Raw genomic sequence first — 18,862 nt, 5'->3', positions numbered from 1 at the left:
GGCCCAGTCCCAATTCGCCTAAATAGTATTTGAAAATAGAATTAATACGTCCCAAATGTTGAAATGAGTGTTCCAAAGATACCCGGATGGTCTACTATTTCCGATCAGAATCCGAAGTGCAGATCGATCAAGGGGGTAATCCATCAGCCGGAAACTGAAGCCTCACGGGGGATGCCATTGTAGCAGAACTTCACCTGCTGTTAGCATTCCATTGACTCCCATTCATTTTGGCGTAACTTTGACAGCAAATAAATTTACATCTGAGGCGTCCAAAGACTTAATTTGTCCATTGTTTATTTCTAAAGAAACACGACAATGTATAAAAGTCTCCATTACTTTGTATCTTACATTATGGCCCCGTAGAAGCTGTTTTTGTAAAAATAGGCTAACAATTGCGTCATAACCACGCAAATCTCTTGTCGCACAATAGAGAAATTACCGTGTAGACAGGAGGAGAAGCTCGCAGGCAATCTTTTACTGTCTATGAGGCAATTGGGGGACATGGAGAAATAAAGTCAAGGGAGAAGCCCTTAGATATAGAGTCCATAAAAGCAACGGGACAAAATATTTCAACAACGTTTTTGAGGAATTGGAAATAATTCGGTATGTGGCACAGCTACTAGAAGATTTACAACTGTCAGACAGGTTGCTCACGTCACATCTACGTCATCAAGCTCAGTTTGAGCCTGCGCAGTACGCTCAGCCATCAGGAAGTGAGTGCTTCTAATTGGGCTTCACGTTTCTCCTTTGAAATCAAGGGGGTCGCTGTGTCCATTTCTTTTACTGTCTATGAGATCGATGCACACTCTAACGGCTAAAATTGCCCACAACCCATCGCGCGTTGGACGAGGATTCGTTAGAACTACAAACACGAGTGAAAAGTGTTAAAAAACTACCGACATGGAGGACGCGCGAGTCCGGCGGTAAGTCCCTCCCCTTCCGGTGGACCACCATAGGACCTTATTTCGGAAAAATATTGTATGGTAGTCAATGGCGAGAGTTCATTGAGCGATTTTCACATAAAACGAAATGTTACTCTTCTGTTTAATGACAAACTGTGACTTTCTTGACTTTCATAATTATCTTTTAAATTGGCAAACATCTTATGTGTAATTCAGGGCACAGTTTAAGATGGAATAAAAAGATAACTTGTCTCTCGCCATTGACTACCATACATATTTTTTCCGAAATAAGGTCCCATGAGCCGGAAGTGGAGGGGAGGGACTTAGGCTCTTCTATGTAGAGAGGTTTAGATAAAGGGGGAGTGATTAATTATCAGTATCTAACCTGACGAAAATGGATTTATTCAACGTTGTCTACATTATATTGCTGCTGCAACATTGTGAACTTTTGTAAAGATGTTTTGCCATTACCTTTTAAATGCATCATTATATTCAAATTGCAAACACATGAGGAGAGTCTCCGCATGAAAGACCCACGACTGGCAGATGAATGTGCTCTCCGAAACGGTAGGAAATCAAATTAGATTGAATGGAGGATTTTAACTGACAAGATGATTGACAGGGCAGTTTACGGAGACAGGATGCACGCAACAGATCTGTCCGTTAAAGATGACGAAGTAGTATGTCCCAAAGTTTGCCTACTCTTTTGCTAAACACTCAAAAGTATGTACTTTTTCTTCATAAAAAGAGTACATACTTTTAGGTCGTAGTATAAGTAGGCGAATTGGGACTGGGCCGCTGTCTTTTGTGATGCTTTGCCAAGAGCAGCTGTGTGTTGTGTGCCTTTATGTGTTTTGGTGGAGGGTTGACTTTGGGCAGCGATATGAAGGGAGGATGGGATCGTATGCTTTCAATGCTAGCAGGGTAACTAAAGAATGCATTAAGCTAGAATAATTTCTTAAAGCAGATGCTCTGATCTTTCTTTTGATATTCAGATATTCGTACAACAAAATATTCTGGGAGCCATGAAAATTTTGTGAAAATTATTTTAAAAAATGCTGCCGCTGACAGGCAACTTAAAAAAAACCCTGGTGGGGAAAGAGTTAAAATACAGTTAAAGGTATATTTCAAGTATAAAAATTAATACCTAAATAGGTATATAGTTGTACTTTTAAAGTGCAAAAATAATTTATAAATAGTAAACTATAAGTATTATGTTAATTTAACTTAAAGAAAACTTACAAGTATACTTTCAGTAGAAAAACTACTAAACAAGTAGTTAACTGAGAGTATAATCATATAGTATACTGTATATAAAACATGTGCTACACGTATGTAAATAGTAAACTCAGTATACCTATAAGGTCACTTGTATAGTTTCAGTACAAATGAAAAATGTAGTTGTAAACTAGTCGTGAACTCTAAGTGTAACAGTAGTATACTTTAAGTATACTTAAAAACACTCTTGTATACACTCATATTAGGGGGGAGGTGCCTGTGTTGCATAGCATATTCGTGTCTCTGGGCATGGTGGTTTTGGTGATTTAAAATATCACCAATGTTTCTCAGAAATTGCTTAGTGCACCTTTAATTGCACTGCATACAACAAGCCTAAACTGTTAAGAGATGGCCTGAAAGAGCTTGTCTTAGAAGTCACAGCACCCAGTGGGTGTCAGTCACATGCAGTCATACAGCAGTGAGTAATGTTCTGTTTCGATTAGTTTGGGTTAATCCCCAACTGTATGACTGTTGCAAAACCAGTACTGCTGTCTGGTACAGCATCAGAGCTTAGAAACATGGATTAACAGTATTTTCAATATCTCAGTAGTCAGTAAATATACAATGAGGGATGATGGTTTGGTTGGCTATCATGATTTAATGAGCCCCTGCTCTGTGGATGATGTACCTGCAGTATTTTGGAGGCAAAAAAAGTGCATTCTGATTAAATTATTTTTTTGAAAGGAACTTGCAAATCACAAACATCAAAGGGAATAGAAACAATGTTTTTAGAGGTATTCACATGTTAGGCACCAAATAATCACAAATTTCACTAGAGCTCAGAGTGTAGACTAAAATGTGCTAGAATTTTTTTATTATTAGTGGTAATTTAGACTTGTTTTACAGTAAAATATCTAAACACCCTTAAAACAAGATAATTTAACTTTGTTGAATTCTTTTCAGAGACTTGAGTTATGTTAATTTTTCATAATTGTCTATTATTTTCTTAGATTTATGCCTAAAAAATATATTTTAAAAATTGCTGAACATGTTTAGAAATCGACAGTGTGCCGTACTGAACAAACTCAGAATAAACACATCTCAAATTTGGCAGTGCATATGACAGCTTTTATTCCTTTTGATTATAATTGAATAGGTGTAAGCAGTTAAAATAAGCTAAATTGAAGCTTGAGATTTGTATCAATTTTCAGCTTGAAGGTCTATAAAAATGTAATTATGATATACTATTGTGGACATGATTACCAGTGTACAAGTAAACAACTATCAACAATGTTAAATTACACTGATCAAATTGATGAAAACTGCAAAAGAGGATTATATTCTATAAAACATGCAAAGCGTTTGTGTATTCCACATATTCACATCCTTGAATGTTTCAGTCGAGATTCTATGCAAGTGTGTAGAAATGAAATGTTCAGGCAGTTTGAATTCAAACATATATTGTTTCTTGTTGGCGAAGCACGACTGTTTTTTCATCATCTTCAATCTGCAAAAGAAGATTTTACAGTCACAATTGGTTCACACTCTTTTCTAAAAAGCATTTAAAAGCGTTCCTTTTGGAAAGTCTTTAAAGACAGGAGTGTGTTTTAATATGAAAGGTGGAACAATAAAGCTGTTTGAGGTTGGATCCGTGCCTAAATCCCTGTTTCTCTCACATCTAGATACTGTAGATCAGTGGTTTGCAACCTTTTTGACCACAAGCCTCCTTTGTTCAAGACAATATACAGGCCCTCCTGTCTAAGCTTGTACTTCTGTTGTAATAATAATAATAAAAAACACCACATAATGTTGTACATGTATAGAATTTTTAGAATTTTAATTAAGACTTAAATTTAAATAAAAAATACTTTTTGGGGCCCCCTGGTGGGCCCCGGTCCTCTGGTTGAGAACCACAGCTATTTTTAACAATTCCTTGTTAAGCACATTATAACTATATGCAGTTGTGTGTGTATACATGTATGTAAGTATGCAACTCACTAAGCCCATTCTGATAAGAATCTCGCCGTTAAAATGGGGGAGCTGAGCTTTGCCAGAAGGTGAGTATGACGAGAGACGTCTGTCCCATTCAGTGGGTTCGAAATCTTCCTTGACCTCCATAAAGACACGCTTAAGTTCAGTAATGCTGGCGTGGTGCTTTAAAATCAACTCCTGGGACACATCCAAGTCCTAAAAAGAGCATATATTATGATTCATTTAGTATAGGATTATCATTAAAGTAGACAAGCCAATATCAATTTTACACACTTTACAAACCTCCAGCATCAGAATGCTGTGACGAACATAAATGCTCTCTCCTTCAATTTTCTTTTTCCATATCTGTGACTAAGGAAAAACAAACCCGATTATGGATTAATATGTTCTGGATAAGAAGGAACATGACAAAGATGATAGAAATAGTTGAGTGACTCACCTTCCTCATGAGCACGGACTCAGTCTCAGCCTGTTAGTGTTAAGAGAGAGAAAGATGATTTTTAGAGGATTGAAACTTTCACATGTTATTTTGTGTGTATGTGAAGTTGACAGTATGAGTGTGTTTGTAACCTCAGACTCCAGTGTGATGTTCAGGATGTCTCTTGCCTTCTCCTGACGGGTTTTTGTAATGGACACAGGTTGTGCGGTCGGAGTGGAAGTCAGTGGTTGGTCAGCTGGGATCTGTGGGCGGGGTTTGGGCGGAGCCACTGGGGAAATAACAGGTGTGTGTGGAAGAGTGGGAACTAGAGAAAGAGATGTTCAGGAACACATGGTAACAGGTTTGATAGACATTAGAAAATATTAATTTCTTATAATCAAGTGTTTTTGATTCTATTTGTGATGCATACCATAATCTTTAGGGGAAACGCCCATAAGGGTAAACCAATCGTCCTCCAATTCAGTCTGCAGCTGTACTGGTCTTTTCTCTGGTGCAGAAGGCCTTATTGGTCTTTCCTTAACTCTTATCTGTTTTCTCCTCTCTTCTTCCCTTCTCCTCTTCTCTTCCTCAGCCCACCTATCCACATTAAGGTCATCTGCGAAAACGTTAAATAAAATAGAGAATTTTTTGACAAAGACTGCCAACTGTGCAATAGTGAAATGATAATTTCATAATAATAATTGCAACTTTGGTAAGCATAATAGACTTTCAAAAACAGTAAAAATCTTACCAACACCAAACTTTTGAACAGTATTGTGTGTGTGTGTTTGTGTGTATATATATATATATATATATATATATATATATATATATATATATATATATATATATATATATATATGTATATTTATATATAAAGTGTCTATGTACCTGTTTCTTCTAGTGAAACATCAAAAAGAATGAACCAGTCGTCTTCTGCTTCAATATGAGGCTGTACTTCTGTTGCCAGAGTAATAGATGGTTGAGCTCTTCTGGCTTCTAGTTCTTGTTTTCGCTTCTCTTGTTCTCTTAGTCTCCTCTTCTCCTCCTCTCTCACTCTCATCTCCTGCTGTCTCTCTCTGTCCTCCTGTTCTTTAATCCTATGCTCTTTAGTGGCCACTGAAACAATTGATCATACATATTCTGATTACAATATGCCTCTCACCTGAAGCAATACCAGGATAGAACAGAGAATAAGACATGCAGTTAGTGTTCCCACCTGAAGGGACGCTCCTCTTCTCAGAAGGTGTTGTGTCCAGCAGTTCAACCAAATCATTTGTGTGAACTTTTGTTGCATTTTGTTGAAGGAATTAAATGTATACAATGTTTCACATTAAAATGTATTGGTATGTGGTTTTCCATTACCTTTAATTGAGTTTATTATCTTTTTATTTATTTATTTGTAATTATTGCTATACATCTATGATAGTGTTTAAAGGCATGTGTGGTGCTGTACCTGATGGGAAACTCTTCTGCTCATAAGGCACTTTGTCAAAAAGCTGAAACCAGTCGTCATCAACCTCCCTGGGCACCACTGGAAACTGCGGGGTTTGTACGATGCTCTTCCTCTTCTTCTCTGGTACTGTTATTTGTTCTTTAGTGCTCACGGTCATGACCTCAATCACTTTCTCCTTAGTCCTCACTCTGCTCTGAATCTCCTCCTCTCTGGTCTCCTCATAAAGCTCAACAGTTGTGCCTCGCAGCTGTGGAGACGAGGGCACTGAAACAAACAATGTATGATGAATGTTTCGATGTGTTTTTCATGTGTGCATTTGTGGTGGTGTGTGAGTGTGTGTACCTGATTCTATAGGAGAAACATCAAAAATGATGAACCAGTCGTCCTCTATGTCTCTTTCAGGCTCTGCAAGTGGCTCTGGCCTTCTATAATTCACTGTCACCTGCTTCTGTTGTTTTATCTGCACCTCTTCTTTTCTCCTCTCAACCACTCTCTTTTCTTCAGCCTCCAAAGGAGCCACAGACACAACACGAGTCTCTGGAGTGACAGACACTAAAAATTAGAAATGACCGGTTAACAATGAAAATTACCACAACAACGATCTTGAAGTGTGTCAGTAATTGCAAAAATCCATTCGATTTCTCACAGTATAAAACACTTAAAATATAAATTCTATCATTATCTACTCGCCCCCATCGTGGTATTCAAAGATTTTTTTTCTTAACCCACTGGCAAAATGTTTTTTTTTTTCTTATTTGAAGCCAAAATCTCACAAAAGGTTGTTAGATTTATGCTTACAACGACAAAAAAATTGGTTTGAGAAAAATGAATGACATTTAAAATAACGATTAATAATTTAAATAATATTTTTTTTGTATTATTTTGTAGTATAATTTAATTGTACTTTTTATTTTTGGATCAGTGTTATTTAAAGGGGTGGTAAAACACGATTTCACTTTTCTAACTTTAGCTAGTGTGTAATGTTGCTGTTTGAGCATAAACAAGATCTGCAAAGTTACAGCGCTCAAAGTTCAAAGCAAAGGAAGATATTTGCTTTTAAAGAAATCAATTTCTAAGGACTACAGCAAACGGCCGGTAGGGACTACACGACATTCCTCCAGGGTTGCTGACATCACTAACCCCAATAAACCCCTCCTCCGAGAATACGAAATAAGGGGGCGAGGCCATTTTATATTGCGTTGGAGAAGAGTTGTTGTGGTATAGGAGTGTTGTTGCCGCCGCAATGCCGTCGAAACGCTGTTATTTTCATCCAGATTGCAGGTCCACTTTGTTCAGCCTTCCTAGGGTCGGGGGAGTTAGGGATCAATGGTTAAAATTTATTTTTAACTCGGTCCCTCATAATTATTACCCAAATCTCGTTCTCTGTGCTGCACACGGAGGAAAGCTTCCACAATCTTCGCAAGTTTAATGCAGGAGTGCACAACGGTTTGTCCTGAAAGATGGAGCAGTTCCAACTTTAAGAACAGAAGCCACAACCTGTAAGTATGATTTATTTTTCGTCAATGTGTTTTCCTGTAATAGTTCGTATTGTTAATTGTACGTTGTAGCAAGGAAGTAAACAAATGCCAACGCTGTTTGGCTCTGCAAACCAGTTTGTTAAATGCTCATTCATACTTAAAGTTATCCGACAAACACCTAACGTTACAAACTTTTTTTTTATCTCAACAGCGAACTTGGAATTAGTGTAAATTATTATTTGATTAGAGCTTTTATGTTTATCTACATGCTTGTTTATCTACAGGCATGCTAAACATGGTTCTGTGTTTGATTTGGCAGCCGATGTTTAGTGTTCGTTTTGGGTTAACGTTAATAGTTCTGGCGACAGATATTTGGCTACAAACGATCTAAAAATACAAAAGTAACGTCCCATACAGTCAGTAACGATCACTACAGATCCGCAGTATTTACTCAAAAAAATCCCTTTGAGGACTGTAGTATACTTTGTTAGAACGATTACATGAAATTCTTGTTTATGAAGCTTATTTTTTGGAATACTATAATAACTAGTACAATTAAATAACAGCGTATCTAAACAGTAATGAGAGAACAACAAAAAACAAACCTTTCTGAAACGTCGTTTAACAGCCGTTCTTGAACAGGTTCTGCTCGATCATCTTCACTAACATTCTCTGGGTCCGATTGGTTTTATTGACGCCATTGTTTATAATACACCGAAGCACAAACTACCAGTAAAGGTAAGGGGCGTGATGTTTCCGAAAAACGTTCACTAGGCGGTTAGCGAATCACAACACACTGGGCCTTCTAACCAATCTGAGCCCATTGTGTATTTTTGAGGGACTGGCTTCATAGAACGTGGAAACCATCAGACCGTTTTTTACAAGGAGGGACAGAGCAGTGTAGAATAAAGGTAAAATATATGAAAAATAATGCAATTTTTTATAAAAAAAAAACATGAACACATGTTACAGTGCACCCCACAAACACAATCAAGCCTTCGAAAAAGTGTGTTTTACCACCCCTTTAAATATTATTTATATATTTAATAATATTTTGAATTAGCTTGTGTTTTTATATTTTCAGTTTTAATTTTAAAGTTATAGTCATTTTGTTACGTGCTTTTGTAAAAAAAAATATTTTTTATATTTCTATATAGCTTTAATTTATTTTTATTTCGGTTTTATTTTTAGTCATTTTTTAATACTTCAACTTGAACCAATTTCATTTAGTTGCCAGTGCAACATTTCTAATACATTTCCAATGATTTTTAATAATCTTAGTTTTGGTTAATATTATCAAAAAGAAATTGAATAAAAAATGCCACAGTTACTTTTCATGTTTGTTTTACAGAAATGTGCAGCTTGGACATTCTACTTAATAACATCTTATTTGTAACATGTAAGAAAAAAAATCATACCGTTTATAAAATGCCGGTTTACAAAAAAAATCATACAGTGACAGGAGGGTGAATAACTGATGACATAATTTTTTGGGTGAACTGTCTTACAACTGAATCTTTATCACATAAATATCAGAATTGTGAAATGATAATATGCTTGCAGAAAGAAGTACTTCACCTGATGGGAAACTCTTCTGCTCATAAGGCACTTTGTCAAAAAGCTGAAACCAGTCGTCATCAACCTCCCTGGGCACCACTGGAAACTGCGGGGTTTGTACGATGCTCTTCCTCTTCTTCTCTGGTACTGTTATTTGTTCTTTAGTGCTCACGGTCATCACCTCAATCACTTTCTCCTTATTCCTCACTCTGCTCTGAATCTCCTCCTCTCTGGTCTCCTCATAAAGCTCAACAGTTGTGCCTCGCAGCTGTGGAGACGAGGGCTCTGCAACAAACACAAAACATTGTGTGTGTTTAGATATTTATGCTTATGTGTGTGTATGTGTGATTGTTGTTGTACAACATGTAAATGTGTGTACCTGATTCTTTAGGAGAAACATCAAAAATGATAAACCAGTCATCCTCCACGTCTCTTTGAGGTTGTGCTGCTCTCTGCTCCAGAATAACTGTCTGTGGTCTCCTATCTTTCAGTGTTACCTGCTGCTGTTTTATCTGCACCTCCCCTGTTCTTAATCTGCTCTGGATCACCTCCTCTCTGATCTCCTCATACAGGTCTGCAGATGGGCTTTGTAAATGTGGAAAAGCCAAGGGCTCTAAAAAACAAAATGCATAATGTATGGTTTGATTTGTGTGATTTTGTGAATGCATGATATGGGCAATGATGCGTGAAATGCCATCAATATAAATGTGTTTTTAATTCATATATTAAATACAGACATAAATACATATACTATTAACATTTTAATCCCTATATGTATATGGTTGTCTGGAACAATATGGTGGACATTTAGTAATGCTGAATGTCAATAATACAATCTGTTAATTGTTTTAAATAATATATTTAACTTATTGAGAAATAAGTATTCATATCAGGGAATAATGAGACATAATTAGAAAGTATTAACTGAGCAATTATTAATCATTTGTTTTAAAATGAATGTTGGACGAATAAGTCTAATAAATCTGGATGTTATTTTTCAGTTCAGCACCTCTTTATATCAATTAAAATCAACTTCCTGTGATGTATGGCCAGTTTAATTCAAGTTTCAACTAATGAAATGTGTCAAATCATAAATAATGAATTGTGGTATAGTTGTGCTCCTGAATCAACACATATCCTAACCAGAAACTACACTTGTCATTGTTGATAGTTAATTGTTATATGATGTTCTAGGATGATGAAACTGAGGAAATTCACACTAGTAAGCAACATGGTAGTGTGTACCTGATTCTTTAGGAGAAACATCAAAAATGATGAACCAGTCATCCTCCACGTCTCTTTGAGGTTGTGCTGCTCTCTGCTCCAGAATAAGTGTCTGTGGTCTCCCATAATCCTCTGCCACCTGCTCCTGTTGTTTTATCTGCCCTGTTTTCACTACGCTCCGGATCACGTCCTCTCTGGTCTCTTCATACAGCTCAACAGAGGGCACTGAAACAACACAATCCATCACACACATATTGATTTCTTGTTTGTTTTACTTGAGTGCATTATAGTGATTGCGTGAGAGCATGTACCTGATCTTTTAGTAGAATCATTCAAAACGACAAACCAGCCGTCGTCTCCATCTGTTTGAGGCTCTGCTGCTCTCTGCTTGAGAACAACTGGCTCTGGTCTCCCATAATCCACTGTCACCGGCTTCTGTTGTTCTTTATGTACCTCTTCTGTTTCCACTCTGCTCGGAATCACCTCCTCTGTACTCTGTGTTTTTGGCTTCTCCGGTGGCACCAGCTCTTGCTGTATTTTCCTTTCTACCTCTCTCTTCTCTTCTTCAGCCTGATATTCTTCAGGAACGAAGCTGCTCACATCTGGTAGCAGAAATCCATTTGAGTGGTTTGTTGACATTGGCTGAGAAGCATTTCACATCCTATTTATGTATGTTTCCATTGTAATAATAATAATAATAAAATAAAATTCCATAATAAAAGGAGTTCAGGATGAACATTTTGCTGCTGCTACTCACAGGTAAACAGGTACAACTTATATATAATATATACAAGGGAAAATGTAGACAGTCACTTACCTAATAAATATGTCAACATGAAATATTCATTTCAACTTAAATTATTTATTTTATAATTAATTGTTTATTTTTAATAAAGAATTTTTTGTTTCGTTTTTTATTATTAATATTAAAAATATCCATTATTTTCTTCCACTATGAGCTCTTTGTTTCTAATTCTGATTGGTTGTCAATGGTTTTATCGTTCATCAGCTGTAAAAAGTTGTTCTGAAAAAGATTCCAATGATATTGTTCCTCTGTGTCATTATTGTTAGTGCTGTGGTGTGGACTTCACTATTCTCATATAATTAGAACTTTAGATTATTAAAACTCTATTGCTATAGTTATTGTTCTTGGTGTGAACGGGCCTTAAAGTCAGCATGAAATCATAATTGACAATTCTTGTTTTTAGGGAAATATTGCAGTACTTATTATTCATTATTTATAGTATATGTGTATCCTTTTTTTTATTTATTCATGTGCCCATTTAATTTTTAATCAAAATACCTTCCTCTCCCACTTGCAGCGATATCCCTTCTCTTATGATGTGTTTATCGGCACAAGGACGGGACAACCTGTCACTCACATGTGATCGACAAATAGCAATCCACAACCATCAATCAATTCATCAAGCAATCAATTCCCAATGAACAAAATCAAGTCCATCCCTACATTTTTTCTTGTTTGAGAAGCCATTCAACTTGCAACTTCCATGTCATAGTATGCGAGTATGCGGTTCCAAATTGAGCAGTTGTTACAACAATCGATAAATGATATGCAAGATGCCACCAGTTTCGTTTTTATTTAGTTTTTATGCACAAGTCTGCAGTGTGATACGAGAGACATAAAAATAGTTGTTTCAGTTGGACGATGGTAAATATGACATATATGACTGCTAGATGGTGCAAAGGACCAATCAGAATAGAGTATTTCAGAGAGCTGTGTATTTAAAAAAGAAAAGTATTTTATAGATACCTGAAAGAATATGTGATATCTCCATGGTTTGTGGGAGTACATCCAATAGAATGTACCAGTCATCATCTTTCTTCATTTGTTTGGGGATATATACGATCTGTTGCAACTCTTCCTGAACTCTTCCTAAAAATATATGATGTTTCCACCTTAGGCGCTTCAATTAGCTTTTCAATTTAACTTAGAAATATATTTAATGAAAAAGCAATGAACAAAATTTCATAACAGATGACATGAGATATGACAAAATCACATGACATACCAATGGGAGTAGGCGTAAGCATCAATGGCCTGCGATCTAGTAAAATGTACCAATCATCTGTCACCACGCGTTGAAGCTCCTCCTTTTCAACTTGCTGCAACCTTTGTTCCAAACTTTCCACTTCCTGTAATCCAACCCTCAGTTCTTCCACCTCAACTAGCTTTCGTTTGATAGCCTCCACCTCCTCCAGTCTCTGCTCAATGATTTCCAGTCTCTCAAAAGTGTCCCCAGAACCAAATTTCCTCTCTTCAGTGACCATAACACGTCTTTCTACCATCTCCATCCTCTCTATCTTTTTCTCTACATCTACTTGTGATTCCACTAAAGAGTTGACCTCCTGTGTCCATTGCTTATTGATTACTACCCTCTGTATTCTTTCTCCATCCACTTCTAGTACTTCCTCTCTTAGTGTCTCCTTTATAGGTTTCATTACTTCCTGGTGTTCTTTCTCGATAACATCAGACCTCTCATGGACCACCTGAACTTTATATGATTGTTTTATAACAAGCTCATCTGTGAGCCTCTCGTCTGACCCCTCCACAACTTCCACGTCCTCTCTCAGTTCTTCCGTCTGAAGAGGCTGCTGGACACTTGATATTGAAACTGGAACAAAATGAACCAAAATTACAATCAATCACAGCTCTTTCCTTCAGGGAATGTCAAGTATTTATAATATTTATTTACGCAGAGCAGTCCAGAGGGACTTGTGCGTTTCTTCTTAAATTTTATGGAAAATGTCAGCCCAGGTTGCCCTTTTATCCTTATGTCAACAATTTTGGTTGATTACCAGAGCTTGACTTTTTGGCATATGGATGGAAGTGAGAAAGCATAAGTTAGGGGCAAGCTCCAAAAACAGGATAAAGCCTATACCAAAATCACAATTAACAATTATCACTATTTTAAAATATTTTTATTGATAAAGGGTTCACTCAAAAATGAAATTTCAGTCATTAATTGCACAACCTCATGTCATTCCAAACCTGTTATACATTCCTCCATCTTTGGAACACAAAAGAAGATCTTTTTTAATGAAATCTTAGGGCTTTCTGTCCCTCCATTGACAGCAACGCAACTACCACTTTCAATTTTATGGAGTGACGTGAGTGCTTTGTTTGCACCAAAAAAAAACAAACAAACATAATTTACCACTTTATGGTAAAGATATTCACTTTATAATAATTCATCATTTAATATTTAATAATTATTTATTTTATACATTTATATTATATATTTATTTTCCCCAAATGATATCACTATATATTCTAGAGTCTGTGCATGCTCAGTTAGGTATGGGTTAATGCTCAGTTAGATTTTGCAGGCTTTCCTATAGATGATGTACACAGTGGTGCATTAGAAAAGACTTACATGGGCTGCTGTCAAGGAGGACACACCAATCATCTGCATGATGCTTCCACTCCTGCAGCTTTTGGCTTTCCAGCATCCCATCATCTGTACAGGATGTTTACAGTTTATCCAAAAATATTTTTGAATGGTATAACAAACAAAGATTAAAAAAGGAACAAAAAATCATATAGTGAAATGTATTTGTTTAACAAGAATTATTAATTGACAAAACCAGTCATATGGGTCATTTTTTTTTTAAATAGAGATTTATACATCACGTGAAATCTGAATAAATAAGCTTTCCATTGATGTATGGTTTGTTAGGATAGGACTATATTTGGTCAAGATACAACTATTTGAAAATATGGAATCTGAGGGTACAAAAAATCGAAACATTGAGAAAATCGCCTTTAAAGTTGTCCATTTATGTTCGTGCTGCATTCACTCACAAAAAAAAAATGTTTTATACATTTACGGTAGGAAATTTACAAAATATCTTCATGGAACATGATCTTTACTTACTATCCAAATGATTTTTGGCATAAAAGAAAAATTGATAATTTTGACCCATACAATGTATTGTTGGCTATTCCCACAAATATACCCGTGCTACTTAAGACAGGTTTTGTGATCCAGGGTCGCATATGTGTTTGACAGAAATATATATATATATATATATATATATATATATATATATATATTTGTGGTTAAATGGCAAGAGCTGCCTATTTATTTACTATTCTTTGATCATAAAGGTAATTCTGAGAGTAGATAAATATTTATAATGCAGTCAGTTATTTCAGTCAGATTACATTATTTCAATTTGCCATAGGACTTACCTGATGTAGAAATGTGCCATTTGTCTGGACCGTAGACCAGGAACCAGTCGTCAAACTCAGCTCGAAGTGGTTGCGTTAGAATATCAAGAATTTCTTCATTTGCTGAAAACAAACATTTAAAGTCAATCATTTATCCATAAAAAATAAAAATAAAAATTAGCCTAAAAAACAAAGGAAAAGGAAACAAATTTACTAAATTAACTACAAATCAAACAAACTACAACTATAACTAACAAAATAAATAAATTAAAGGTTGCCTTTTCTCTTGATTATATAACGTGTGAATCGTGGAGGAGCTCGCGTGGTGTTGCCACTGGCCTCCAGACACTCAGACTGAGTGCGTCCATGGTGGCGGAACCTTGAACCCAATGTCAAAAGCCGTTTTGCTTTTGGGTCTTGAAGTCTGTTTCTGAAAAACACATTCAGAGGTATGGACGTATTTCTTGAAATATCCCAAAGAGGTTCGAAAAAGCATGTTTTACTTCGAATAATCGTTTCAAAGAATGTATACATTTGACTGGAGCGCCCCCTTGTGTTTCTTGTGGTCACATGGAAACAAAAAAATGGCTGAACCTGGTTGTACTGACTCTAAGCCTTGGTTAGGTAATAAACATATGGGTTGGCTTACCTGAAGAAGCTATGATGTTCTACAGAGCATTTCCACAGTTGTTTGCAGGCTCTGTATGTGGCCAAATTAAAGCTGACGTCACTCTCAGACTCATCCTGCTAAATCAGGTCAAATGGAAAAAGTTAACCACACTAGTGTGTCACTACTCCAAATGAGCAAGAGCAATGCATAATCCGAAAAAAAAAGGGTTTATGAAGAATAAAGCAAGCGTGCATGAATACCTCAGAAGGACGTATCTTGAGAAGGAAGGTGCTGCGTTTGTGGGAGATTTTAAGAACTCTGGGCCAAAGGAAAACATTTGTTTTTATCTCATCTTCATAAACCATCAGTCCCTCAGAGCACACCCCGAGCATCACATCTGCACCGCTGACATCCTATTAACAAATCAAACATTATACTAAAGATGTGCACTGTCCATGCCCTGTTAAGGGCTAGTTCATCCAAAAATGAAAATTCTGCTATCACTCAATGTTGTTTCAAGCCGTATGACTTTCTGTCTTCTGTGAAACACAAAAGAAACAACACTTGACCCCATTGACTTTCATTTTATGGACATTCTTCAAAATATCTTCTTTTGTGTTCTGCAGAAGACAGAAAATTGTACATGTTTGGAGAAAAGAGGATACATGAGTACATTTTTATTTTGGGGGGCATAACTGCTGATTTAAATACATCCCAAATACTTTCAAACTGTTTAAGCACAAGTTGAGTTGACAAATTAAAATTAAAATTACTTTTCCAGGATGCAGGTCCACTCCATACATGGGAAGCCCCATGGCGTTCTCAAGGAAAAGCATATCTGCCTGGGAAGGACTCATGAATCTGTGTAGTACACAAAGAAATTATACAAATGTGTTTTTGTGAGTGAGTTAGTGTAAATATGTGTGTATGATTGTTGGTACAGGATACCTGTATGTGGAATGCAGCTCCATCACTCTCTCCTCCAGCTCTTCACTCTGATTGGGTGCAAGAACGATTTCACTGACATAGTTGTTCTTGTGGAGATTTGGGTCGTAATCTCCAAGCGTTGACTGAACTGTGTATGAACCCAACAGAGCCAAGATGTCTGATGGACAGGGCAGTCGGCCAATCAGAATATCTTTCCTCAGCTGAAGACATAGGAGATATCTGAAAGAATTACATGGAGTAGTTAGTGTTCAGTCAACACAGAAAAAAAAACATGCACAAATGTATCAACACAACTATATGGAGTTCAATGTATGTGTTTTATTTGTGTGCATTTGTCTCTTGTTGTACCTAGTGATGTCCTCAGCCAGAATTGAGGGATCGGGTGGGTAAAACTTGATGCTGAAAAAGAATTCAGTTACTGGACCTGAAACCAAACAAACAGTGAACAAATGTAGAGCTGAAAACGAAAGCATGCGTGAATCTGCACCGTCCACTAATAATGTATATGTGAAAATCTCATACTTTTTATCTGTTTTCGGATCTCTTTAGCACAGTCCAGCCATACCTGAATCAATAAACACAGAATAATGCTTAAAACAAATGAGTTTTTATTTGTCAAATGACTGAATATAACATAATCTCTATATGCCAGTGTGATATAAAACGAAATAAATATGAAATAAATACCCTGGTACTAGGAGAATCCCACATAACCAGACCATAATAATCCCTCTCCAGCAGGTCAAGGTGTTCACAAACTTTACTGAAGAGATCCCGTCCCATTGCATTTCTCTGTGCAAGAAGAAATTGAGTTTTAATAATAACATTATATCTTTTTAATCTGTCTTTTAATTTTTTTTACAGTAAAAATATCTAAAAATCTTTAGACCAAGATGAATTTACTTAATTGAGTTATAATACATGTTTTCAGGTAATATGAATACATTTTTTTTGTACTTTTTATTTATTTTTGTATAAAAATTTATTTTATTCTTGTAAGCATAAACCTAATTTATACCATAACAAATATATACTTAATTAAATATTATTATAATTAAATATATTCTCAAGAAAAAAATCTTGTTTGAAGGATCCTCATTAAGAATGTGATTTTTTGCATTGTGAAAGAAAGCACAGAGAGTCTTTGTTCAGATACCTCCAGTTCCCACACAAAGTGTGTGTCATCCAGGAAATTCACTCGACACTGCAACATGTCGCTCAAAGTACTCTCTTCTCTTCTGTTTATTCCTCAGGCGGTCTCGTCAGGCAATGAGCTGCAAAAGTTGCAAGGCTTTACAATTTTCTTTCGAACTGCACTTCAGTTCACATTCATGTTCCTGTGGTTCTAAAGCAGCACACGTCTGTATGAGGCATCATAAGAGGCCCTGCCCTCCTGTTGTGTGATATTAATATGAGTGTTTTAGAAAGATATGACCCCCCCCCCCTTCCCCCTCCCTTAGCCCACTCTCTCTCTCACACACACACACACACACACACACACACACACACACACACACACACACACACACACACACACACACACACACACACACACACACACACACACACACACACACACACACACACACACACACACACACACACACAAATACATCAACATGCCAGTGAAAAGTGAGGGGGTCATAAACATATATTTATTTGTCCATCATGACTTGAGAAAGAGGAGACAAGAAGGAATTACTACAGTATAAATGGATTATTTATTTATTATGACATTACCCGGTCTTTTCTGATTAAGATAAGCTGATAAGAATGGGTGGGGTAGCCAAAGATCTTCATGCAACTCTTCCCTCACGTAACATTATATTCATATTACAAAATATGGACAAAAACGACAAAAAAAGAGAGAGAGATAAGCTGTCCATACCTTTATATGTAAAATGGTATACAGGGTTTAAACTTTTCAACCACATGGTTTAAATATAATGTTGTGGTTCATGAAAAATAGTTTCTGCAGGCCCATTACATTAATATTTTATATGAACGTCTTGTGAGAGTGAAAATATCCTTAGTAAATGCGAATATTCCTTTATATTCAGTGTTACTTAGACACCATGAACAACAATAGCATTTTTTTTTAGCTATAGATGATTTTTCTTTTAACTAACTTAAATGAAGTCCTAAATTTCTTATTGCCTAACATAAATGAAATGAGTCTGTAGGAAAATAACAAGAATGATCAGCCCTACCTGTGCATGTGAGGTCTTCATTGGTCTTCTCATGTAGCAGCTCCCAGCGCTCTATGATGAGGGTGGAGGATCAACACTATTTCCATGACGTTAGTACTGAGATAATGAACCGTGCAGATGAAACCAGACCCAAGATATCTTAAACAAAACTGAAAACATTTCAAACACTATTTTTTTAAATAATATCTTTAATATTTAAATAATATTTTTATCCCCCCATAACATATACAACTGCTTTATTTTTATAGTTGCAAACTCCAAAGTGAAGAGCAACATACTGACAAATATATTCCAACCACATTTACTGATCTGATGGACACTTGGGTGTAAATATTAAACTAGCAAGCCTTTCCATCCATCTTTTCATTCTCCCATCCTCCTATCCAGTGACTGTAGGGTCAAGGGAATGGTGGAGTCTTTCTAAGCAAGCCTTTCTATTTAACACTATATTTCAATGTAAGCAGAAGCACAGTATGATGTTATTATATAAATGTGTGTGTCTTGGGCAATTGAATCCTAGAGCAATCCTCTGTCTGTTATCTGTCTCAGTGCAGAGGAAAGCATGAGACGTAGATAACACTGTAACTGTCAAACTTCTACACATGTACAGTCTAGACATTTAAGACCAGTGGACAGTTGCATAAACTGCTAGTCTTA

The 18,862-nt window shown here is 36.3% G+C and overlaps 1 protein-coding gene across 17 annotated transcripts; it reads right to left on the bottom strand.

Moving 5' to 3' along the window:
- Positions 1 to 3,226: 3,226 nt before the first annotated feature.
- On the bottom strand, positions 3,227 to 18,661 carry epb41b (erythrocyte membrane protein band 4.1b). Of its 17 annotated transcripts, none has more exons than XM_077213151.1 (28): positions 18,206 to 18,661; positions 17,152 to 17,269; positions 16,683 to 16,787; positions 16,518 to 16,560; positions 16,344 to 16,419; positions 15,996 to 16,214; positions 15,821 to 15,908; positions 15,308 to 15,460; positions 15,087 to 15,184; positions 14,716 to 14,867; positions 14,459 to 14,560; positions 13,641 to 13,724; positions 12,276 to 12,878; positions 12,017 to 12,139; positions 10,557 to 10,847; positions 10,267 to 10,470; positions 9,401 to 9,634; positions 9,043 to 9,306; positions 6,329 to 6,538; positions 5,987 to 6,250; positions 5,750 to 5,815; positions 5,422 to 5,649; positions 4,961 to 5,146; positions 4,683 to 4,855; positions 4,552 to 4,581; positions 4,395 to 4,463; positions 4,119 to 4,307; positions 3,227 to 3,627 (listed from the first exon to the last, which is right to left on the bottom strand). In XM_077213151.1, the coding sequence occupies exons 2-28, from the start codon at positions 17,206 to 17,208 to the stop codon at positions 3,571 to 3,573; spliced, it is 4,368 nt and encodes a 1,455-aa protein (XP_077069266.1). In that variant the 5' UTR covers positions 17,209 to 17,269; positions 18,206 to 18,661; the 3' UTR covers positions 3,227 to 3,570. The 17 variants fall into 17 exon arrangements, with proteins under 17 accessions (XP_077069266.1, XP_077069315.1, XP_077069306.1 ...); XM_077213200.1 differs by having other exon boundaries at positions 4,395 to 4,457; XM_077213191.1 differs by having other exon boundaries at positions 4,386 to 4,463; positions 6,329 to 6,523.
- Positions 18,662 to 18,862: the final 201 nt, after the last annotated feature.

This window comes from Siphateles boraxobius, unplaced genomic scaffold (genome assembly GCF_051911475.1).
Source record: "Siphateles boraxobius isolate OS27281-9 unplaced genomic scaffold, OSU_SipBor_1 12, whole genome shotgun sequence".
Classification (NCBI taxonomy): domain Eukaryota; kingdom Metazoa; phylum Chordata; class Actinopteri; order Cypriniformes; family Leuciscidae; genus Siphateles; species Siphateles boraxobius.
This window is presented reverse-complemented; position numbering and strand designations above follow the sequence as displayed.